Raw genomic sequence first — 24,463 nt, forward strand, 5'->3', positions numbered from 1 at the left:
TAAGAAGGTTTTTTAGAGGTTATTTTATGAGGGGGAAAAAAAATCTTATAAACAAAGTTAATTTGAATATATTGTTTTTAACACTGTTACTGTAACCTGTTCTGAAAATGCTGCCTTTTTAAAAGTAGTTGAGTATAATACCTGATTTAAAAGTACTTTAATTTATAATGCAGTTGCAATTGTAGATTGCGCTCAAAAAGTCGGAAAGCACTTCTCAATTCGTACCTCCAATTTTGTTTCTAATTGATTTCTTTCCACCTGTTGTCATTATTTTAATCATGTATACTGGAGTTGATTTTATGCTACATGATATTATGTTACTGACATTCTGTTAATTTTCTGGTATAACTATATAATCCTGTCTTCAACCAGGCGTAGTTTGATTGGAATTTGGAGTTAAAATGCTAAATGAACTCACTGCCATTTAAATGACTTTACAGTACATTTCTGTTTGTAAATTGCATGTATTTTGTGTTCATGTACTTTAGATCTTTTAATCTAACAAATAGAATCTGTTATGCGGTTCTTGTGAATAAAATTAGCTTGTTTTTAATGTTTGTCTATTTTGAATTGCACTGCCGGTTTTGTTTTGTTTCATGTGAATTAATTCTTAATTTATCCTGTATTGTTATTACTTACACAAAATAAATAATTGAGATGTTGAGATATTGGAACCACAAGACTATTAAGCTACTGCTAAATATCTATAATGGTATAAATGTAGTTCATCAAAAACTGGTTGCAAGGCTACACTGTGTTTTGAATACACGCAAAACACCAAACTTCTATTTTACATTACCTGTCCGGTAGTTCCGTATTCGTTTAATGATTTAGCTTTATACATTAAAAACTACATTTCCCGAAGATTTGCGACAGGGTGGGCACGCTGGGTAGCGTAGTTCGTCAACGGACTGAGGCAGAAGCAGGAAGCCACACTCGAAACTACATTTCCCAGACGACATTGCGCAGGAATATCCCGGAAATGTGCGAGTTTTCGTGGTGGAAAAAAGTTCTCAGTTATTTTCATGCCAGAAGTAACGCTTCAGTCGTTCCTCCACGATTGTGTTTAAGCCGTTTGAAGACATCAAAGGTAACAACACACACACAAAGCAACTAGAAGAGAGTTATTGTCAAGATAGTTTTATATTTAAAAGATCGCTGAGACGTTAGTTTTTAGTTCCCTTTAACGGCAAACAACAGAGACGCGTTAGCTTATGCAGGCTATTGGCTACGACCGTTAACTAGTTGATTAGTCAATACTTATGTGCTTTAGCTTGATAGCTAGGTTAGCTGTTGAGCTTCATTAACGTTAGATATCTGTTTAGCTTAGCAAACTGGTATAAGACCTGAACGTGTAGCTAACACGGCTGTCAACGATCAAGCCACGTTCATTATAGAGACAGTAAACTGTAGAGTTTAGCTTGTCTCGTGTGGTGCTTGCTCATAACAAAGTGCAGACAGATTACAAAACCGGGTTTATTCTCAGAACTGCAGAATTTCTTTTCTACGTTTCAACACAGTCACTGCAGATAAATGCTTGGCATGCTGCTGCTGAGTGCCACACCTTATTTTGAGTATGTGGTGAAAGATAAAGCGAGCTTTGGCTATTATAACTAGAAATAAACTGACAAGCAATGTGCCTCCCTGTCTGAGTCATCGTGGGAGCGACGACGTCCTCACCAGAGAGCAACAACAATGAAGTCCTTAGAGACAGCTCAAACATACACTGTGTTGGAGAGCACTGGCTGGAGGCAAAGCAGCATGACACAAAGACAAATATTGTGTCTGACGAAAAAAATCAGTGCATATCTGATTTTTTTTTACAAGAGGCACTCGTGAAATGGTATTATTAGTAAACACTTTTGGGTGGGATTATCATCCAAATCTCATATTTTATTGACGCTCGAAAGAAAGTCAGTTGCTGGCTCAGAAAAGTGATTTTTAAGGAATTTGCCCTTTAGGCCTACAACTAAGTTTTGTTAATTAATCTAGTGGTTATTTAGTTTTCTTGTGACCAATTTATTTTTAATTTCTGCTTTGGTCACGGACAGACTATAGCTCTATTTTAAAATGTCCATTACAAGTAACAAGAGTCCCAAACATGCCTGAGAGTTGCTTGTGACCAGCCAACACAAGAAAACTAAAAAAAAGTTATAAAAGTGTTTCTAATAACTTAAGATACAGAAAAGTAAGCACCCAACCAGCACATGTTTGGTAAATATTAATAACTAAAACTATTCAGAGATTATATAAATTTGAATCTAATAATTCTCAGTTGACGACTAAAAGTGATGACTTGGTGCTAAATCAATCAATCAACCGGCAACAAATTACTTGGAAAATATGTTTTTTTATGATTAATAAATTGCTGAAATCATTAATCTCTAAAAAAAAAAATGTCAAAGATTTGCCATTCACACTTGTAGTTATTTGCCACTTTTGAATGCTGTCTGTCATTGTAGATTGATATTTGTTTTACCTTCTTCTAGAATAGTTTCTCACTAACACGATGCGTTTGTCTGTGGTGTTCACAGGGACCAGTAACTCTTAAGGATGGGGACTAAACCAGGCCCAGTTCAGATCGTCACAGTGTGTAAGGAGGAACACTCCTTTGCGCTGGACACGGAGGCTCTGGCCCAGGTTCTGTTGGCCCCCGAGGTCAGAGACAAAAATGTGGTGGTCCTGTCAGTGGCTGGAGCCTTCAGAAAGGGCAAGAGCTTCCTGCTTGACTTCATGCTCCGCTACATGTACAGAAAGGTGAGTCGTGCTCTGTAACAGGAGCTTTCAGTGTCTCACCAGACATTATATCTGTCTGCTGTACTCTGAGGCCATATCACCTATCATGTTAACTAGTGAGTACTAATGATACTGACTAGTTCCTCCTCGTGTGTTGACGGTGTGATAACCTGGAAAATCACATATAGTCTTACGTTGATTGCTTAACTAATGCCCATCCCTGCTGTAACATGTGAACTAACTAGTTTACTTAACAGGAATGTTTGAGACCGTAGTCATGAGGAGTGGAGTCTATGTATAGCCAACTGGGTAATCGTGGATAATTATGACCTGAGAGTAAAAGCTGCTATATTCTTTAGAGTTATTGAAACTACATGACAAGGCATGTTACATTTCATATGCAGAGTTTCATGTAGAAACCCCAGCTGGTCTAGAAAGTGTATTTTGTATTATTTCTGCAGGGTGATGAAAACTGGCTCGGTGAAGATGACGAGGAGCTGGCTGGATTTTCTTGGAGAGGCGGTTCTGAACCAGAGACAACAGGCATCCAGCTGTGGAGTGAAGTTTTCCCCATCCAAAAGAGCGATGGAACAGAGGTACTTTAAATATATTTGTTCATCTATGTACCATATGTTTGTCAAGAAACATAGTATTTACAACTTAGATAAAGATTGTTGTAGCTACACTTTCTTTGTTAGCCTGACTTGCCTGTCTGTTGTGCTGGAAAAAAAGTCAATCTACAATAAAAGTGTCAACAATTTTTCTAGTCAAATAATTGTTTAAGATATCAAGAAAAATTTCAAACATTTTCTGGTTGCAACTTCTTAAATGTGATTATTTGCTGATTATTTGCTTTTTACGGTGGCATTATGTTTTCGGGTTGTAACATCTGTACGTCCGGTCCATTCTTGTGAACACGATATCTCAAGAACACCTGGAGGGAACTTCAAATTTGACACAAACATCCACTTACTCTCAAGGATAAACTGATTAGATTTTGATGGTCAAAGATCGCTGTGACCTCACAAAACACATTTTTGGCCATAACTCAAGGATTCATATTCTATTCATGACAATGTTACACAAATGTCCAATAAGATAAAAAATTATGGTATGATGACATTATAGACAGACATCGGTGTAACCTTGAACTTGACTGGTTCGCAATTGCATACAACTGCGAGGCAGTAATTCTAATATTTTCTCATTTATATCGTTGTAAATTATACTTTGTTGCATTTTTGTTTGTTTGAATAGAACAAGCAATCTGAAGATGGAAATTACAATGAGCATTTTATACACTAAACAATAAATAATGCAATAGAAAAAATATAATAATGATAACACCCCTCTCTGGTCTGGTAGTGTTAATTTAAGGCTAAAAATCTTTATGTTCTATTTGGCACAAATCTGCTGACGTCATCCGAGTTTAATCAGGATTAAAATCTATATATATATATATATATATATGACGAATGAAAATTAGAGAGGGTTGAATGGAGAAATATAACAACATCGTACATATAATTTCATCTGTGTGTTTCTCTAATAACTGTAGTTGCACACAGTGTTAATGTCATGTGCTGTGTTTTGTGGCAGGTGGCAGTGGTGTTGATGGACACTCAGGGAGCCTTTGATAACCAGTCCACCGTGAAGGACTGTGCCACCATCTTCGCCCTCAGCACCATGACCAGTTCAATACAGGTGACCGAGCTCTGATTGTCAGTGAGTTCATCGATGTTTTTTATTCGTGTAATGTGTGCTTATTTAGTTTCTCTTTTGTAGATCTACAATCTGTCACAGAACGTACAAGAGGACGATCTGCAGCAGCTACAGGTCTGTTTACTTGAGCATGAGATCAGATTAGTCAGAGTCAACCTGAGTGTGTCAGCAGGTATTTTGGTAAATGGACTTGCATTCGTACGTATATAATTATTTCTAGTCTTCTGACCTCTCAATGCTCATTAATCTACATATCAACATTCCCCATTTACGCACACATTCATACCTTCTTATGATCATCAGCTCTGCTTCTGACAGACGGGTCTTTTTCATAATCTCACTTCTTAACATTAGATGCTCTCCAGATTTGTGCGTCGTCTCACTAATAACTTTGTATGATCATAGCTGTTCACGGAGTACGGTCGTCTTGCCATGGATGAGATCTTTCAGAAGCCCTTCCAGGTAAGAGAAACCACAATATGTGATTCATTCATTGCTGGTGTTTGACATTTATCTGGTTGTTGCTCTTTAATTTAACACCTTTTCATTTTCCTCTTACAGTCCTTAATGTTCCTAATCAGGGACTGGAGCTTTCCCTATGAATATTCCTACGGGTTTAAAGGAGGCAATGAATTCCTGGATAAACGGTTACAGGTACCGATTCTGTCTTATTCATTTGGAAGAATATAATGAAAACACTTGGCTGAACTTGGATACTGAGTTTGGGATTTTGCCTTCCTGTTGATGTCTAAAGGTGAATGAGACCCAGCACGAGGAGCTGCAAACAGTGAGGGATCACATCCATTCATGCTTCAGCAGCATTTCCTGCTTCTTGTTACCTCACCCTGGGTTGAAGGTTGCCACCAGCCCTGAATTTAAGGGACAGCTTAATGGTAAGAGCCCTGTTTCCACACTAGTCTAATGTGTTTAAGGTTAGCAGAACACTCAATGTGCTGTCTTAACTTTTGTTATATATTTATTACCTCAGCTGTTGCCCCGGAGTTCAAAGAGGAGCTGAAGAAACTGATCCCTAAACTGCTGCATCCCGATCGTCTGTGTGAGAAGGAAATAAATGGAAACAAAGTCACTTGCAGGGGCCTGCTCGAGTTCTTCAAGGTAACATCTTCTCCATCTGAGTTTTCCTGCGGAACCAGATTTTTTAAAGTCTAAAATTGTAATTTTTGTCCTACCAGGCTTACATCAAGATCTACCAGGGAGAAGATTTGCCACAGCCAAAGACTATGCTCATGGTATGTACAGGATTAACGTATATACGTTTTAACAGCAACATTTTGTTTAGTTTTTTACTACAATACCATTAACATGTGCCACTTTTGTTTCGCCAGGCTACAGCAGAGGCCAATAATCTGGCAGCTGTGGCTACAGCCAAAGATCAGTACAGCAAGAACATGGAGAGGGTGTGTTTCACCTAAACGATGCATCAACTGCACTTCTTCACTGGTGTTTTCATATAATCCTGACTACAAACGTTCCTTCTTTCCGCTCTCAGGTGTGCGGGGGAGACTTGCCCTATGTGGCTCCGGACTCTCTGGAGGAAAAGCATCACTTTTACTTCCGAGAGGCTCTTCATAACTTCTCCAAGACCAAGAAGATGGGCGGACAAGAGTTCTGCGACCGTTACCAAGCAGAGCTGGAACAAGAGCTGGCGGAAATGTGGCAGTCACTCGGCAAGCACAATGCGGTAAGAGACTACTCCGTAAACATGAGAACCTTTATTTGACATTGAAATAAATATCTTATAGATTTATCAATCAAAACACAACAGTTTGACCACTTCAACTGATTTATTTTTGGTGTATTATTATTGGATTGATTGCCGTTTAAGGCAGTGATATTATTTCTTAATCATCTGTTTCTTCTCTTTGCTGTAAAAGGCAAAAAACCTCTTCAGCGCCTTCCGGACACCTGCAGTGCTGTTTGTCCTGGTGTGCCTTCTCTACGTGCTGTCGGGTGTGTTGTTCTTCGTTGGCCTGTCTACCTTCGCCTTGGTGTGTGACTGTACTCTGGGTGTGGTCATGATGTCCATGCTGACGTGGGCCTTCATCCGCTACTCTGGTCGGTACCGGACTGTAGGAGGAGCCATTGACCAGGCCGCAGGTGTCGTCCTGGACCAGGTGAGAGTAATGGGGCTGGTGTCCGTCTATAAGTCTTTCAGAGATTTCACTTATATCATTATAGACTTTTTTTTTGGCACTGCATGTACCCATAAACGTCACTAGAGGGAGCAATTGATTTTGGGAAGTACAAAAAGGGTATGCAGCAATCTAAGGGTAAGAGACATTTGTAATAATCTAGATATTGACTCGCCTGTCAAAATACTGGTAAGAAAAACAACAATTTAATAGATAAAGAACAGTTCCATTTTAGTTTATAGAGTCATGTACTGTATGACAAAAGCTGGATATGAGCACAGTAAGTTTAGATTTAAATTATGCTTACCGCCTTCAACGAATGGTTTGTAACATGTAAAAACTCCAAGAACACAAAGGAAGGAGAGAGTTTTCAGATACTGCTTTTTTGGTGCTGAAAGGTTGTATACTGTGGGTTTACCAGAGCGTGTTTACTTGATACCGGGTTCAGAAGAGTGGTGAGACTGAACCGTACAGTACACAGTAAATGTGTATAAACAACAATGAGCTAATAGAGGCACAAGAACTGTACTGTATCTACAGGGTTGGATGATAATTATTTGTGGGTTATTAAACACAGTTTAATAGAAGCATTGCAGGAGTTGTATGGTTGGATTTTAGCTGGTAAACCTGTGAAATCAGAACATGGTTGAAGTCTGATTTGTTTATTTAACCGTCGTCCTCTTGATTGAACAAGGCATGTGGGGGAGGCCTGCGCACCACATCGAGCTGCTGGTTTTGTTAAGCCACGCCCACTTTGAAAAATTAAATCCCATGTTATTGTTTGATTTAAACCCCACCCACATATTCTGTTGCACATTGAAATACGTTTCTCTGTGACTTTAACTATTGCAACCGTTTTCATTTAGTTGTAAAGCCGGATCCAACATCAACGGATTTCAAATAGAAAATTAAACTAACAATGTTGACAGAGACCGTCGAGAGTTAATTCTCAAGTTCATGCCTTTTTACTAACACGAAACAAGAAGTGTTTTTTTTTTTGTCGGAGTCGCTCTTCCTGACAGATGAGGCGTCAGTGAATTAACCACAACACCAAAAAAACGGAAGTCAACGTCCGTTGCGAGAAGCACTTGACGCAGTCAGCCGTCACATTAATGGTCCCTTTTTGTTTCTCCTCTGTTTCCAGGCCACCGTGGTGTTGAACAAGTCGAGAGGTACGGCCACCGGTGACCAGAAGAAATCCAGATAAAGGACCTCTGGACCTTCGTAATCTCGACGCAATGCTACCAGCACACCACACAAGCACACATTCAGCACTAAAGCCTTATTATGCCTCCCATTGGAACAAACATGCAGCTCAACCAGATTGCCACAAGGAACAAAACATGATGCCAATCCACCAGCATCTTTATTATGCACGTTACTCTGCCTGTCTACGTCCAGGCTTATGTAAAGGTGACTGGAGTCACTGAGGCAGGGAGTTAAATCATTCCAATCCCTCTTATTGATACTACAGGTCTTAAATTGACACTGCCATCATTTTACAAGTTTACAATTGGTCTTAATGGACATGTCGATGTTTACCGTTAAACTTATAAAACACATTCTTGGGGAAGTCAGGGTGATTATCAAAGAAAGCTTCTGCGGTATATCTTGTTACCTTAAAAAAAAATGCTGCCTTTAAAGCTTATACATTTATACATATCACTTTGTGGCTATATTTTTTTACTTTGCGGCCTTAAAACATTCCATTCTGTTTGTGGATTTGCTTTATATTTGATATAAACTAGCATTTCTACTTTGAAAGGAGAAGAAGAGACACACTTTCTATATAGCACAGTAGATTTTGGAAGTTGCATATAATGGGAGTTCAGTTAAATCTCATTTGTTTCAATTGCTTTGCTGGTTATTCCTTAATGGAACATGTTACACTTTATAGATTTTGATACTATATTCTAGACTCTTCTGGCAGAATTATATATATATATAGGAACTTGTATTCTGGACATTTTCCCTCTCCAAAGATAAGACATTATTGGAATACTCAAAGGTGTTGAACGCACAATATAATAAAACTAGCGACCAGTCAGCCAAAGAGTTTGCTTTTAATATTTGATTTAAACTTTAACCGTGTACTCAGTGGCTACAATGAACTCAGTGAAAAAACACTTTTCCAATCAAACATAGCAAGTGTTGAAGAAACATGGAACAAATAACAAGCAGGATTTTTTTATACAGTATAAGAATAAGAAGTAATAATCAGTAGAAACATATAGAAAATGTGACAATTTGTCAGTTGACTGCCGCACGTTGTCAAAAATCCTTAAGATGTTCTCAGAATGAACACAGCATTGGATTAAAGGATCCTGGTTATTTGAAACTATGCCCTACATGTCTGAACATGAGAGGTGGATTCTTTCAGAAACATTCAATTGGAGACGTGGAATGCAAGCATCTAGTCTTGTATAATAGGTCTTTCAAATGCCACAAGATTGTAAAACCTGAGAGCAAAAGTAGGATAATATAGTCCGTAATGATTCTGCATTGTGTACTTCAACAACTAACCATATATTTCCTGTGTTCAAATACAGAATGGACACACAAAACGGTAATAAACTGCATTAATCTCACAGTCATTCCATGAAACTGTAGATATGAATCATAAGAATACAAGGTCAAAAAAAGAGATGTGCAAATATGGATGATGGGAGACTTTCTCAAGCCATGATTTCTGACCATCATTTTGCACATTCCATGTCTGTCCCTCTGCACAAGAGGAGGAAACAAGCACTTTCTTTTGCACTCCCCCTCCTCTTTGGTGCTATTTGCACACTGCTCGTTCCAAAGGTAAATGCATGCAATATTGTAGTAAAAGCTAATGTAGTAATCTCTTGCAGGAGTATTGTGGCCTTGACTTGAGAAATGCTGTTTTCTAAAGAATAAACAAAGCTTGAAACTGTTAATGCGCCTTTTCAATCCATTCTTTTGTTTAAAAAGTGGCATCAGAGAAACTCCGCCATAAAGGTTTTACAAAAAACAAAAAGAGGATGTAGGATATTTTGAAATCTCTTACCACACTCTCCCAGCAGCAGGATCACCATTACAAACACTTGCTGTGTGGCAAAGCAGTGATCATTTTATTCACTTATGTCAAATTTATGTTCACTTTTCCCTTCATGTATTTGAATCGGCACATGTTCTGTTTCAGATTGCATTTGAATATTTGGCTCAGATTAGATTACATTAGATTAAACTTCATTGTGATTACATAGAGCAAGTACAAGTTTAGCATCTAACCAGATAGTGTAAATGTTACCGGCACCAGACCTAGAGGAAGTCTGGACCGGCAGCAAAAGTTACACAGGCTAGGAAGCAACGTGTAGCCAATAGATACAACTGGATCGATAGAGAGAGGACCAACGTTGGCATCATACTCAGGCCAGAGATAGTTTTATTCTCACACACAATTGCAGATCAAAACATTTAGCAATTTACATAAACAGGGTGTGACCAAATCCAAATGATTTCAAATATATTCCACATTAACACAGATTCCGAAATACTATAACTCAGAATATACACGGCCTTTACTCTTACAGTGGCTCACATATTAACACATACAGTCCTGCTAACATTTATTTAACAGTAGCATAATAGACACAAAATCTAGAACATTCTTACGTGTCGTCTGCTTTCACACACTTGTTCTAACGTGGTGCAAACACTTGTTCGAACATGACGGGCATTCTTGAACTAGCTTGACCATAGTATTTTTCTCCAAACCATTCACTTACTGCTGGCTGGCTAATAGTCTCATTTAAAACACATTGTCTTATGCTACAGAAGGCTTATGTCATAGATAGATAGAACAGTTCAATTATTAACAAAAAATAGGGGCGGGGGGGGGGGTCTGTTTTATAAAAAACTAAACATGTAGCATTACCAACCTACTACATAAACAGTAGCAAAGTGCATAAAAATATGAATGATTGTACAAAATGAAAAATAAACCAATATGTATTGTATGTAATATATTTATGAATTATACAATATACAACATACAATGTAATATATAAACTACAGTTTGAGTAAATTTAGTGATGTACAGTACTTTAATAAAGGCAATAAACCTACTGCTGTAGCTGCAGCACATACTGTATATATCTTAGCACATTCATATAAAGGCTACTAATTGCTGTTTATTCTAAATATACTTTTTATTCTATATTATACTCTGCACTTTACTGCTTCTGGTTAGATGTGAAACTGCATTTCTTTGTCTCAGTACTTGTACCCTGTAATGATAATTATGTTGAATCTAATATGTATTAGCACTTATATATTATATGTACAGTAGGATTTGTGAGACTATTGTATCTGAACAAAATAAGATAGAACATGTTATATTCCTTCAGCTATGGTGGGAAAATGATTTAATGAATGTAGAAGCTACTGACACTATTGACAACATATGAGTGTGTGTTTCTTTTATTGAGCTAGTGATGCTTGTTTGGCAACGTAATGAATGTAGGTCATATTTTACAGGCTTTGTGTTTACAACCACAGCACCGTTAAGCCATAACATACATGCCGCACAACAAAACAACAGCCCAGCCTCAGTATGAACTGACCTCCGCTGTGGTATTATAGCGTTTATATCACTGTATTCTCCGGAGAAATGTGTGTATTCAGTGCCACTACTGCGCCTCATCTTCCGCTTCTTGTCATCCTTCACACTGACTCTCTGTGTGTCTTTCTCTGTACAGAAAATCTGCTACAGCGAATTTTGTGTCCCTTGTTTCCTTATATGGTGATCGGCGTCGTGGCCCGACCCTCCTCGTGCTGTGAGCGAGGCGCGTGCACTGATCGCTGCCGCTCCACCGTTCACTTCCATATTTGGAAGTGAGTCTAACAAAAACCCGCACGGAGGGGAGGGGAGAAAGGACGAGAGAGAGAGAGAGAGAGAGAGAGAAGAGAGAGAAGGGGTGGGTGGCGGAGAAATTCCTCCCACCCAGAAAACTGCTTTGCGCCTGGATGGCTGCTGAATTTCCGTTAAAACAGCAGCAGCACAATAGTTTTACTTATTCATCTCTCCTCGCGCCATTGGAGAATTAATGAGTAGCACGTATTCACCTCCTTGAACACTGCAAATGTATTGTTACGGTCACAATGATGGTTTCATATACGTAGGTTGTCTTTAATAAATTAGAAAAAGGTTACAATGAAATTAAATAAAAATGTTAGGGCTATAGTTACGTTAAAAGCTTGAAGGATGTGTGTCCGACCAAGATTGTTGTATTTTTTATGTATTTATTGAGCACCATAATATGATTTCATAATGTACATTAGATATTATCAGGGAGTTGTGGGTGTGTTCATATACCACACAAACAGATTCGCACAACGCTCTTCGCCACCTATTTGGTATGTTTGATTTGTTCATCAGTGCTGGCCGCGACGCTAAAGGAGATACAAAGTATTAATATAATTGCAGGGAAAATAAAAAAATAAAATGCGGAAAAAATACTAGTGGTAAGAGGTATAATATTGCTTCCCTCAAATGGTTGCCAATTAGTGTCATGTTTGATAACATCAGTCAATATGTTAAAATGTCACTGGGAAGATTATTGTTTTGTATTCACTATTTAATTTGTGTGTATAATATATTGAGCTGAAGCTTATTAATATTTATATTATATCTGCGGCCCTCTTTGTGTTATCACACGTGACAGAATACTTAAATCAATAGCATATCCAAAAACAAATACAGTCACCGGACAATTATAGGTATAGCAGACAAGCGCCCCGCTCGTGCACCTGGCCGGAGTCGTCAGGGGCGCGCGCTTATAGCCGCGTTCACATTGTGTATCCAGTGTGTGAGCGAGACCGACCATTCATCATCACAGTTGATTCAAATCCTACCCAGACGCTGACTAATCCAGAGCTACAGCCATGGTACGTCTAACATCGTCTTTATCACGGTTTTTTTCCTCCTGCTGACTAATGTCGACTTCATCTTAAGATCTGGGGAGATTTTGCCGGTCGATTTGTGTTTTATTTCATAGGTTATGGTGTTGCTTTTAACGTTAAACGTAGCTAACGTTAGCCGCTTCCGTATCGCACGAGCCGCTGCTCGCGCTGTGGCTAACGGCAGCGAACAGCACTGCTGTACTAACCGATAGGCTAACAAAGCGTTCATACAGCGCGACCATCCGCGTTTTATATTGAATTAATCACACGCCAATGACTTTTCCGTGCGGTATTAACGTGTTTTACGAGGTTGTGATAATGGACCCGAATAAACGGCTGTGGTACTAAAACAACTGGCGCCATTTCGTTCATCTTGAGCTTCGCTGAAAAAAAAAAAAACCCACACGGTTCTTATCGTGTTACCATGCACACCGTTGTCATGACGTTACTGGTTACTTTTACCGCATCGTGTTTGTGCCGTTTCACCTCTTGCTCGTTGACGCTTCTGCCGAAGCGCTGGCAGGTGCGCAGCGCTAACAGCAGGCTAACATGCTAACGTTATTGTTAGCTGAAGCCAAGCTACGTTAGCAAGAGGCAGGAAATGACACCCGTAGTGGCTAAAGCTAGCTGTGATTTCCTTGTTCTTTGTCTTAACGGTATCTTTAGACGCTGGTTGTCTACGTTCTCCACATCAAGCCACCATTTGACCACTGTGACGTTATCTTATGTATCGACCATTTTATAGGTTTATGGCCGAGTTGCGCTGTCACACTAAAAGTGTTAATCGACAACGGAACCGTCCTTTTTGCCTTTATATAGCACGTTAGCGCACAGACGTGCACGTGTGCTGCATTCATGGCCCCACCCTGAATTTGGTGCATAGACAATTTTTTTTTTTTGTTTTTGTTGTATAACTGCTCTGGAATGAGCTCTATTTTCCTGGCATTTACCCATGTAAACATTTTACCATGTATTAAGTTGGGATGTAGCAAATATTTTACGTTATTGTCAACATTATATAAGACCAGTTTGGGGCCGCGGTCTCTGGGTTTTCATAGTCGGTAATGCGCATCTTCTTTTTAGTTGCGCATCTTATTTGTACAGCACGTCACGCGATTAAACTCCTATATAATTCAAACGGATTAATATCATTCATAAAGTTATTTTTGTGCATTACTGCAATGCGAAAATTAAAAAAAAAAAAATCTCTTACACATATATGCGCCGTTGACATCCTGATAATCGCCTAAATCTGCCACTGCACACTACCGTTGCAGTGTTTTAATTTCAGAGTTTGGATATAAACCCATCAGGCCTGTTTGCTAGTGAAAGTGGCTCCTATGAGGCCTGTATCTTAACTGTTACTTTATGTAAAGGAATTCAAGACTTTTATTGTGGCTACACTTATATTGAATCACTTGAACCTTGACATCTGTTAAGAAAAGTACCCCTGATTAAGATTAGATAAGGCTAGAGTTATAGTTAGCTTGTTGCTACAACTAAAAATATACAGAATATGAATCTTATCGGCTTTACCGATGGTGTTTGTGTACAGAAGAATTAGACATCATCATGATGTCTGAGCATCACTGGCTGTCATGTGCTGGGTCGTAGACATTTGTAAACCTCAGCAAATATTTTGGAGACGGACTTGGATATTTTTTTGCAGTCATAGCAAGGTATTCTTATTTTATTGCTGCACAATGATTAAGGAAGCGAGTAAGGTTGTTTGCTGGTTAATTATTAGTCTATAAGTCACAGCTATCTCATACAGGTCTTTTACGCCCTGAGCAAACATACAGAGCCTGCCTGTGCTACTTTACAGTTGGGTTCCTTTTCCGTCTTTCCTGCCCCATTATATTTCCCTTTCTTTGTTGTCTCTCTTTCCATTGACACATTGCTGGTAGACAGCAGTTTTCATCTCCTGAGACTGCATTTTCCTGTTTCCTTAAGTGCCTTAAGCAGAAGTCAGAAGACCAAATCGAGTTACGGAGAGGCGGTGACTCAGCAATGTGACTTTTAGCTACAGGCAGTTTCTTCAAAAGCCCCATTGTTTGAGACTGAACTCTGTGCTTTAATGCTTAATCACTGACCACTCCCTCACCCACACAGTCATCTTCATGGTAGAGATGCATGGCTTTTTTTTACTACTTTCTACACCTAATGGTCACAGTCACACCTGTTAGCTTCACACCTGTTAGCATTCATGTTGAAGATGGACTTTTGACAGGCAGTGCTGGAGAATATCTATTTGTTTCACTCTTGCAGTGTGAAACTGTTTTATTAAAATAAAAGGCTGATTTCAGTCGTACCAACTTTGCTGACTTTCAGAATGCACTACAAAAGGCTCTTAATATTTTTTTTATTTTTTATTTTTTGATTTATTATACTATATTGATCCCTTCAAGGGGGAAATTTGTCTCTGCATTTGACCCATCCCTGTATATAGGGAGCAGTGGGGAGCCTGGGGTTCAGTGTATTGCTCAGGTACACTTCGACACATGACACGTCCCAATCACGTCCCACGAACCGTTGACCTTACGGTTTCCAAACAACCCTCTTAACCCAGTGAGCCACAGTCGCCCCTTAGTCAACCATGACCAACGGCTTGTCACAGCCACACCTTTGCATTCCAATCCTCTTAATCAGTCGTCCTCGTAAGGAGCATTCCTGCTCTGCGTGCCGCCCTCTCTGGCCTTTTTTTATGATGTCAGTACTATTTATTGTACTGAAGTTGTCACTTCTGGCCACAACGCCGTCTGTTGCCTGATTCAGGCAAAACTCACACGGTGGAGGAGGGCTGAAACTAACAATTAGTCTGTCAATCATTTTTTAGATTTATTGTTTGGTCAATGTATCACTCAAACCTACGTTGAGATATTCAAACTGTTTGGTTTGTCCGACCAGCGGTTCAACAGCTAAATATGCATTTACATATCGTATCACAGGACAAAGGAAACCGGCGTACATTATACACATTTAAAAGTTGGAACCAGTGTTTTATTATTTAAAAATGTATTTAGGGATCAATGGATAATTGATGTGGAACTTAGAAGTGTTGGTGTCCATTTACATTTAAAACATTTTATATTTGCATAATGATATTCCCCCAAATCAATTCAAAGTGATTAAGCAGCCATTCAAGGTCCTAGCAATGGATTTACATTTCATATAAAACCTGCATTCATATCTAAATTACCTTTTTGTTGTGGCATCATTATCACCTTAAAAAAAAAGGTCTGTTGCAGAAATATCAGCCTCCATGTTAAACTGTGAACACTTTAAACTCTTGAGTTAAAGGATTGTTCTGTCCACAGGCCTCGGGGGTGAAAGTCACAGATGAAGTTATCGCAGTCTTCAACGACATGAAGGTGCGTAAGGCTCAGCCGACTGAGGAAGAGAAGAAGAAGAGAAAGAAGGCCATTCTGTTCTGCTTGAGTGCCGACCTCAAGAATATTGTTCTGGACGAGGGCAAAGAGATCCTTCTGGGTGACTTGGTAAACATCTCGGACCCATTCGGGCACTTTGTTGGGATGCTGCCCCCAAAAGACTGTCGCTACGCTCTGTATGACGCCAACTTTGAGACCAAAGAAACAAAGAAGGAGGACTTGGTCTTTATCTTCTGGTGAGGGCTGCCACTATCGGACATTACCGGGTTTAGAACGATCAATATAAACAGTTGGCTTTAATAATGTTTCTGCCTCACTCGTAGGGCTCCAGAGGACGCTCCCCTGAAGAGCAAGATGATCTATGCCAGCTCAAAAGATGCCATCAAGAGAAAATTCCAAGGTAAGTGGTCGTGTGTGTATATGGTTAGACCATTGAGAGCAAGCTGTCATTTACAATGATGTTGATAATATCGAGCACATTTGATACAAGAAAAGTCATTCAGCAGACTGCAGACTGAAACGTCCAATGCATTGAGTTTTAAAGCACACAGAAGCTAAAAGCAGATTTCCAAAGTTCTGTGCTGACTCTGGCTTACACTAAAAGCACCCAATCATTGGAGCGAGTCTTATAAGGTCAGAAAATGTGCTATACTATGACACTCTAGCCTATAATCCATCTATATTACCAGGATATAAGTATTTCTTTGTCTGAACACTTGTACAACATTGTAATTCTGACGTGTTTTAACATGTATTTTTTTTTTTTTTTTTTTTAAATTTTCAGGTATTAAGCACGAGTGGCAGGTGAATGGTTTGGAAGACCTTAAAGACCAGAAGACTCTGGCAGAAAAGCTTGGTGGCTCATCAGTAATCACCCTGGAAGGAAAACCTGTATAAATCCCTCTCCCCTTTCTCCTCTCTGGCTACGATCGAGGCCTTTCAGGCACATCTGTTGGGTTTTGCTGTTCATTCCGGTGTGGTTTGGAGACGGGCAGAACCTAAACCATTTACGTGACTCTCAGGGTGGGATATTGTGGGTGGGTTTGGGGTCAAATGACAGTTAAAAAATAAAATAACGAAAAAAGAAATTCCACTTCACGCAACATAAAGAATATCAACAAAACACACAAAGGAAAATATTAAGATACAGCTGAAAGATGAGGATGATGATAGAACTTAAATACACACACTGTTCATGTTTGAAGACGGGGTTTTGTTCTTTTCCAGGTTCCATTTGAATGATTGCAGAGAAAGGGACAGACGATAACCGGTTTAGTTTTCCAACTGTTAAATCCCGACTTATAATCGTTCCAACTACATTTTTTTTTTGCCAAACTTCTAGTTAAGTTTTGTAAGTGTGTGTAGTTGAGACTAGTTATAGTATGAACTAATTCATAAGATCTATTAAATCCTTCTCTGGGGGGAACATGGTTAAATATATATTTCGTTCTTTTTGTTTTGTTTTTGTATTTGTTTCTTTTTCTTCGAACAGGCAAAATTTGAGTGATTTCCTTTTTAATTTCCAGTTCTCGGTCAGATAACCATGGCATTTGAATAAGTTAACAGACAACATTCCTTGTACTTGTTAAAACCAGGATCTCCTTGAATTAAAATCTCTGGTGTTATAAGGGTCTGATGGGAGCGATGTGTATATGAAGGAGCAGCGGTCAGAGTTTAGACTGAATATTGAATGGTGGCTGTTTTGTATCGTCTCCTTATCTCTAATAAAAAGCACTAAACTACTGACTTGTACGGCTCTTTGTCCACTTTATATTACTGTTTCTAACTCGTGGTGTTTTAGTAATCAGTTTCTTATCTATAACAGCATCATGGTTGTGGTGGATGGCACCCATTAAAAAGTAATTCTAAGGATGGTCCTCAGATCGTACTGCACAATGATTATGTGATAAATAATCTGCTCATCCAATTAAAGTAAGGCTGCAACTAACTACAACATTCATGTCAACTGATTGCTTTGTCAATGAAATGTCAAAGATTGTATTTAATACCCAATTGAACTACTCCAACAATTTACAGATATTCAGTTTACTATCACAGAGAACTGCATATATTTGCATCTGAGAACTTGGGACCAGTGGGTTTTTGTAGTTTTTCCTCGTGGAAAAAAATGGATTAGTTGCAGATTAATTTTGTCAGTTTTATCAATTAAATCGACTTTAGATTTAATTTAAACCGAACGAGTGCGTCCATTTAGTTCCATTGCAGTACTTGTTCTGACCACAGGAGGGGGCCACAACATCACTCTTGAAAGTTCAAAGTAAACCACAGACACGAACACTTATAAATCTCTTTAATAAAATATATCAAGCATTTCTCAAAAAAATTAAATTAACACCGTCTCTCCAGTCCACATTGAGAAGAGCATAATGTCTGCTGAAATGTCAAGAAGCATCAGTGGTGTCCAAGAACATGTTTTAATCTATGTATTATGTAGGTGTGTATGCAGATCAAGTGGACAAACCAAATGATCCTTGAAGAGGCATACACCTACTAAACCATTTTCCACAAAATCAGAGAAAAGAGCAGGAAAGATGTGAAGACAACACGTCGGACTGCTGTCGTCCACAGAAGGAAAATAATCTGGTGCTACTGCTCACTGCACACGAGGACATGTGTTTTTTCCCTCTCGTAAAAAAGTGGTTTATGTTAATAGGCTGCTGTGGGCAAATACATATGAAAAGATGCCGTGGTGATGATCTAATAGACCCAGATGTTACAGGGGGAGATTGAAGGAGAGAAAACCCTCAGTGAAGGGGATCCTAAAGGTATTTATCTGCTCTACTGATGTATCACAGAAGGGTGTTATTTTTTATTTGATTTAATCTTGTTTCACTATTTTCTTTCGGGAAATAATACATTTCACCCTGTATTTTTTACACGTTGTGCAGGTTCTTAGTCCTGGACACAGTCTAGTCGGTTTCCATGCACCCAGTAACAGATCTGAGCGAACTTCAGAGGAGTGATTCGCACGGCCACATTGTAATCCCTGTTTTCCCCATCTATCTCCAGCCACTGGTGTCCAGAGAAAATGCCGATGACCTTCCTTTCCCAGCGCTCTAAACCGTTGTCCCACACTCTTCCGTACACTCCAGAGCCGCTGGCTCCAGGTCGTGCGTCACAGTGCTGGTATATCAGGTCGCTGGACTCTTCTTCCACCGGACAAAACCTGTACACCAGCTCCCCAGATCTGTCGCTGTCAAACCCAGAGAAGTGGATGCGATTCCCTGCCAGGTCATCAGAGGAGGGAGCCACAGAGAGGCGCATGAAGGGACGTCGGTGAGGCCAACGCAGCTCCAGCAGGGCGTAATCGAAGTCCATGCTGACCTCCTGAGGGCCCTGGATCCAGCCCTTTGGCACACGGGTACGTTTCACCCTCACCCAGCGGACCAGAGGCTTCTTGGAAGAGGTGAGGCCGGCATTAGTGCTGTTGATAAATGGAGGAATCAGGAATCCCACCCTGAGCTTTCGCGCCCCCTTGACATAATCCTTTCCATCATGCACACAGTGGGCAGCTGTGAGGACATGCTGCCGAGACACAAGAACGCCGGTGCAGCCGGTGGAGATCCGCACGGCTGTGGAGAAAGGGTAATCCAACAGGAAGTTGTCCCCTTGGATGTTGAAACGTCCGTCCGCTCCGTAGATCTGCCGCCTCACGCGTCTGTGCCTGGGCTTCACTCTCGGCCCTCTCCCGGGTGAAGGGTGAGCGAAGGGATCTCCTTCAAACTCCTCATCACCCTCCACATCTACAGTGGTGAGAGTGCGGGAGCCGTCGGCGTACAGCGTCTCAAAAGCCAGTTTCTCTGTGAGCTGCTCCTTCTGGGCCTCCTGCTCTCCTCTGTGGAAGCAGCTGGAGTTGCAGCGAGTGGTGAAGTCCAGCTGAGTCTGAGCGCTGAAGCGGGAGCGGATGAGAGGCGTCGGTGAGTGAGGGACGAGCGTGGGGACGTGGACGGGCGGAGGGTGAGGAGGGTGAAGAAGGGCCCAGGTGAGAGGGAGGACGAGCTGGAGGAGCACGAGCAGGTGAGTCAGCAAGAGGGAGCGCTCACGTGGCGAAGTCATGGTGACGGGAAACACTGCAACGACACAGAATAATCACGCGAGAAACAGTTTACACGTGTGTCTTAGATTGCATGAACTCCTACATGTTTGTCAAGATAACAACAAAAACTCCCAAACAAGCCGTCTTACAAACTCCAACCCCCATACATCTGGACTACTTACAGTTGATTGTTGATTGCAGATCACAGCAGTGATCTGTGACGTCAGCTTGCAAAATCTAATGTTGCAACGCACGCCGGGGTTTCATCTGGTGTGACGGGGCAACAATGGCCCTCTTGTTCCTGTAATATAGATTAACAGGGAAATAGGATTTCAACCTGATGGAAACAGAACAAGCATTTTATTAAAGTCTGTTTGGAGACGAATTCCAAAGGAAGAAACAAAAAGAAAAAAAGTTAATTGGAGAGGAAGCAAAGTGGCCACAGACATAGCTGAGAAGCCAGAACAAAGTGGAGCGGTCAACACTGAAAGGAAAAGAAAAGCAGTGTGTGATTACTCAGACAACATTTAAAAAGGCAGTGTTCCCTACATATTATGTATTATATGGGGGACTGAATAAGAGGTTGGGAGGTTACAGGAAAACCCCTCCGATCAAATATTTGTCAAAGCTCAGATGTGAGACGTTGTTTTCCATCAAACATTAACGGCTTCAGTGTACGTGGGGCTTTCAGGGCAGATTAACAGCAACAAGGAGATACTTGATCCCCTCTAAAGGCCGTGGACTCGGAGGCACTCATGGCTTGAAGAGAGCAGGTGTGTAAAAAGTGAAAAGAAACAAGTCGAGGCACGGCAGCAAAACAGAGCTCTATTTCTAACAAATGGCAGGGTGGGGCAGTCCACTCACCTATGTGCACTTTCTTTTAACACTAAAGGAGGCAGCGTTACAAAAAACAGAGAGTAGCCTACAAACTTCCCTCCATGTTGAAGTGTCAGATACTTGACAGCGACGTCAGTGACAGAGGATCTTAAGTGGTGAATTGGCTGTTGAAGAATCATTAATCTGTGACGTAAACCTGTACAATTTATTAAAAACAGGGAAAGTGATATGTTCATTACCGCTGCTGTCGTAAACAGAATCAAAGTGATGTTTTTGTGATGTAAAGGCATGAAATAAGAGACATCCCTGTGCAAAAGTGACATCATATAACTAGAGTGTTAATCTTTGCTTGGAGATTATGGTGCATCTTTTAAGTAGTGATACATCTCTTCACAGTTGTTAGGATGTAGTGCACACAAAAGGAGAAAGTACAAAAAGTGCTCTTTCAGCACATGGATCACAGGCAGTCTGAAGCCTATAGAAGACTCCCTGTTCAGCACATACATGTGATCTAATCTTGTCTGACATAACGTAGAGTCAAATGAATTTCAGCTCCCTTTAGCATCTGTCATACAACAAAGAAGCACAACTCTCAGTTTTAACAAGGATTCAGTTTGGAAACGCCTGAAACCTCACAGACGGTTCCTTATTTAATGTATTTAATGTCCAATCTTTGACCATCATTTCTCCCTATCCTTGGGTAATATTTGGCCTAAATAATCACCTTATATCTGGCTGCATAAGGCTGTAAAAACCTCTCTTTTAATTCATGGAAAGACCTGTAAATGCAGCAGTGGTGGTCATTTTAGGCATCCCAGTAGATACAGAGCAGCGGAAAGTGTCAGTTCTCAATCAAATCAATACATTTAATCCATTACCTTCGGATTAGAGATCGATTGCGCGTGTTTACATCCCAGTCGTGTGTTCCTCCCCATCAGCAGAGTCCCTCAGGATCATTCCCCAGGTTTCCCCTCATCCTCTCCGGTGACAGGCAGGTCGTTTTTCCGCTCCTCGTCCAAACGGAAGATCTTGCTCGCTCTTTTACTGCTTCTACAAATAAAGCTCAGTTGCTCTGCATGTCCGGAGAACCGTCAGTGCTTCTACCGAAACCTGCTCAGTCCAGACACAGAGACACAAATAAAAGTCACTGAAAAGAAGTGTTTACTCTCTCTGGAGCGTCCGGCTCCACGGCTCTAGCGCCCCGCCTCCGCCAGCTTGTTTGCAGAGGAGGGGGGGGGATGTTTGGCTACCAGTTTGATATAAACCTTCAATTGCAGCTTATTCTCACAGTTTATATTATATTGTACATTCATCACACGTGATAAATAAACCAACACTATACGATGACAAGTTTGATATCATCTTCGTCGTCCTATGTCTTTTTATGACAATATTACGCGTTTTTATGACTTTTTTATAAAATATTTATGTCATACTACATATATACATATACTATGACTTTTTTCCACATACTGTATTATGACATTTTTTCAGCATGCTATACTATGAATTTGTTTTGAAAAACTATCCTGTGACTGAATAATTATGACTTTTTTTTACCATGCAACACTAGAACTTTTCTTCTACTTACTACAATATGACTTTTTCAACATACTATACTCTGGTTTTTTTGTCATTTTTTGGACATACTATACTATGGTTTTCCATGACATTTAGTCAACATACTATACTATCTCTTTTTATCTATTTTTATGACATTTTCATAACTTTCTATACTATAACTTGCTCATGTCATCTTTTATGGCTGACCAGAAAGACAGGTGTGTTTGGTTTTTTAAATGTTCCTTTATTATTTTAGAAAGGCAAAACAACTAACAAAAATACTTAAGGGCCCATGAAAGACGTCAAAATAACAGAACTAAATCGATGCACTAACAGAAGAGTACTGACTAGCACAAAGCAACCTTCTTAACTGAGACATGGAGAAAGATATAAAGTGGATGATCAGGCCATTCAGACAAACAAGGGGACAGACTAATACATAATAGACTAATATGATAGACTAATACAAAAATAAAACTAGAAAACACTGCCTCTCCTCATGATACAGGAGGAACTTGGTGCAGTCCAACTCCTTGAAGCAGGCCTAATGCAGCTGGAACTCCTTTTGTTTGACAGACGGATGACTCCAACAGCAACCACGATGAACTGGTACCTGGATGAAAACCGAGTGAGCCGCATGGAAATTAAATAACTTTAAGTTATTGAAAACAAATATTGCAAAATTTGAAAACAATTCTTACTAAATGTCCAACGTTCTCAAAAACTGCAAATGAAACTGTGTCATATGAACCCAAAATATACTATGTGTCCTGTTTTTTATCAGTTTGTATGTGTGTATTTTAAGCATCGCGCTGAAAAGAACTCTGAATTGAGTAAATTAAACAATAAAAAAGAGTTACCACCTTATGTTCTGTTGTTCAGTGTGTGATTGTGTGTATATAACAATGGGATTAAATACACTTTTATGACATTCAATACCATGACTGTTCATGACTTATTGATGACACACTACACTATGACTTTTTAGTGACATTTCTTGAGGCATATTACTAAACTGTGTCTTTTTTATGATATTTTTAGATCATAATATACTTTTTTCATTACATTTTTTAATTCTATACTATGAAAAGTTCATGACATTTATTCTGACATTTTTATGACATACTCTACTGTGACATTCATATGGAATATTATACTATGATAATTTTACAACATACTATACAATTACTATTACCTTAAAAAAATTATATTAATATATTTCTATTAATATTTTAAATAAAATAATGCCATACAATACTATGGTTTTTTTTATAACATTTTTATGACGTACTTTAATTTTTCTTTTTATGACATTTTTGTGACATACTATATTTTCACCTTTTTCATGACATGACATACTACGAACCCAAATCTAGATCTTTGACAGTGAAGTAAGTCCATCTTCCACATAAACGTGTTGCTGGACAAACTGCTTTGCATCTGAGCCATGTTATTTCTCAACCAGGTCAGCCACTCGTATAGATGGTCACAGCTGGTGAAGGGTTTCCAAACACATGCACCTTCCTGCGGAACTTCGTGACTCCATTGCTGAGGTCATTATACTTGAACCAAAGGTAATTGCTGTGATCTTCTCCGACCTTAAAGCAGTAAAACAGCTGTTCAAAATCCTTAACAGCCGTTTGTTTTCCACGAAAGCACAGTAAGTCCCCATGAAGCGTGTAATTATGGTCTGGTCCCCTGATAAGTGTGTCAAGCACTGAGACGCCTTCAAACTGGGCACTTAAATCAAATACTACTCAAACTTTTCCTGGTTTCTGCGGATGATACACCACAAATGTGGGCTAGTACCAACACTCTTCACCTTGCCTCAGTGGTAGTGCTGGTTCATGAGGGTGCCACCCAGTGGTTAGCTTCATCAATGTCGACTTCTCTGTCCATTATCTCCAGAGAGATGCCGTCTTTGACAGAGAGAGCAAGTTCGTCATCACCTGAGCCGCTTTGAAAAACCTTGCCTCCAAGGATGTCTGTGTTAATGACAGGAGCTACCTCCTCAGGACTGACAAGAGGGGTCAAATGATGTTGCTGTATAGGAGCACTGAACTTCTTATAGATTGATC

The 24,463-nt window shown here is 39.8% G+C and overlaps 3 protein-coding genes across 3 annotated transcripts; 2 read left to right on the forward strand and 1 right to left on the reverse strand.

Annotated features, from left to right (window-relative positions):
* Positions 1-996: 996 nt before the first annotated feature.
* On the forward strand, positions 997-9,532 carry LOC116391890 (atlastin-3-like). The gene is made up of 14 exons (XM_031862873.1): positions 997-1,090; positions 2,535-2,757; positions 3,198-3,332; positions 4,336-4,440; positions 4,522-4,572; positions 4,864-4,920; positions 5,020-5,112; positions 5,213-5,351; positions 5,447-5,574; positions 5,652-5,708; positions 5,805-5,876; positions 5,969-6,160; positions 6,354-6,593; positions 7,756-9,532. Exons 2-14 carry the CDS (start codon positions 2,554-2,556, stop codon positions 7,816-7,818), a joined length of 1,536 nt encoding a protein of 511 aa, XP_031718733.1. The 5' UTR covers positions 997-1,090; positions 2,535-2,553; the 3' UTR covers positions 7,819-9,532.
* A 2,886-nt stretch (positions 9,533-12,418) lies between these two features.
* On the forward strand, positions 12,419-17,674 carry cfl1 (cofilin 1). Its single transcript, XM_031862797.1, has 4 exons — positions 12,419-12,524; positions 15,857-16,164; positions 16,252-16,328; positions 16,713-17,674. Exons 1-4 carry the CDS (start codon positions 12,522-12,524, stop codon positions 16,823-16,825), a joined length of 501 nt encoding a protein of 166 aa, XP_031718657.1. The 5' UTR covers positions 12,419-12,521; the 3' UTR covers positions 16,826-17,674.
* A 363-nt stretch (positions 17,675-18,037) lies between these two features.
* Positions 18,038-22,186, reverse strand: prss23 (serine protease 23). Its single transcript, XM_031862796.1, has 3 exons — positions 21,701-22,186; positions 20,168-20,286; positions 18,038-20,019 (listed from the first exon to the last, which is right to left on the reverse strand). The coding sequence occupies exon 3, from the start codon at positions 20,003-20,005 to the stop codon at positions 18,842-18,844; it is 1,164 nt and encodes a 387-aa protein (XP_031718656.1). The 5' UTR covers positions 20,006-20,019; positions 20,168-20,286; positions 21,701-22,186; the 3' UTR covers positions 18,038-18,841.
* Positions 22,187-24,463: the final 2,277 nt, after the last annotated feature.

Source organism: Anarrhichthys ocellatus, unplaced genomic scaffold, assembly GCF_004355925.1.
Source record: "Anarrhichthys ocellatus isolate YVR2014 unplaced genomic scaffold, GSC_Weel_1.0 scaffold27, whole genome shotgun sequence".
NCBI classification, from domain to species: Eukaryota; Metazoa; Chordata; class Actinopteri; order Perciformes; family Anarhichadidae; genus Anarrhichthys; species Anarrhichthys ocellatus.

What these genes read in the sequence shown, in the direction of transcription:
- LOC116391890 (XM_031862873.1), top strand. Translation starts at nt 2,554, where the DNA reads ATGGGGACTAAACCAGGCCCAGTTCAGATCGTCACAGTGTGTAAGGAG. An exon ending in CCATGACCAGTTCAATACAG is followed by an intron (nt 4,441 to 4,521) that starts GTGACCGAGCTC and finishes TCTCTTTTGTAG; the next exon opens with ATCTACAATCTGTCACAGAA. An exon ending in GCCTGCTCGAGTTCTTCAAG is followed by an intron (nt 5,575 to 5,651) that starts GTAACATCTTCT and finishes TTGTCCTACCAG; the next exon opens with GCTTACATCAAGATCTACCA.
- cfl1 (XM_031862797.1), top strand. An exon ending in GACTTGGTCTTTATCTTCTG is followed by an intron (nt 16,165 to 16,251) that starts GTGAGGGCTGCC and finishes CCTCACTCGTAG; the next exon opens with GGCTCCAGAGGACGCTCCCC. An exon ending in CATCAAGAGAAAATTCCAAG is followed by an intron (nt 16,329 to 16,712) that starts GTAAGTGGTCGT and finishes TTAAATTTTCAG; the next exon opens with GTATTAAGCACGAGTGGCAG.
- prss23 (XM_031862796.1), bottom strand. Translation starts at nt 20,005, where the DNA reads ATGACTTCGCCACGTGAGCGCTCCCTCTTGCTGACTCACCTGCTCGTG.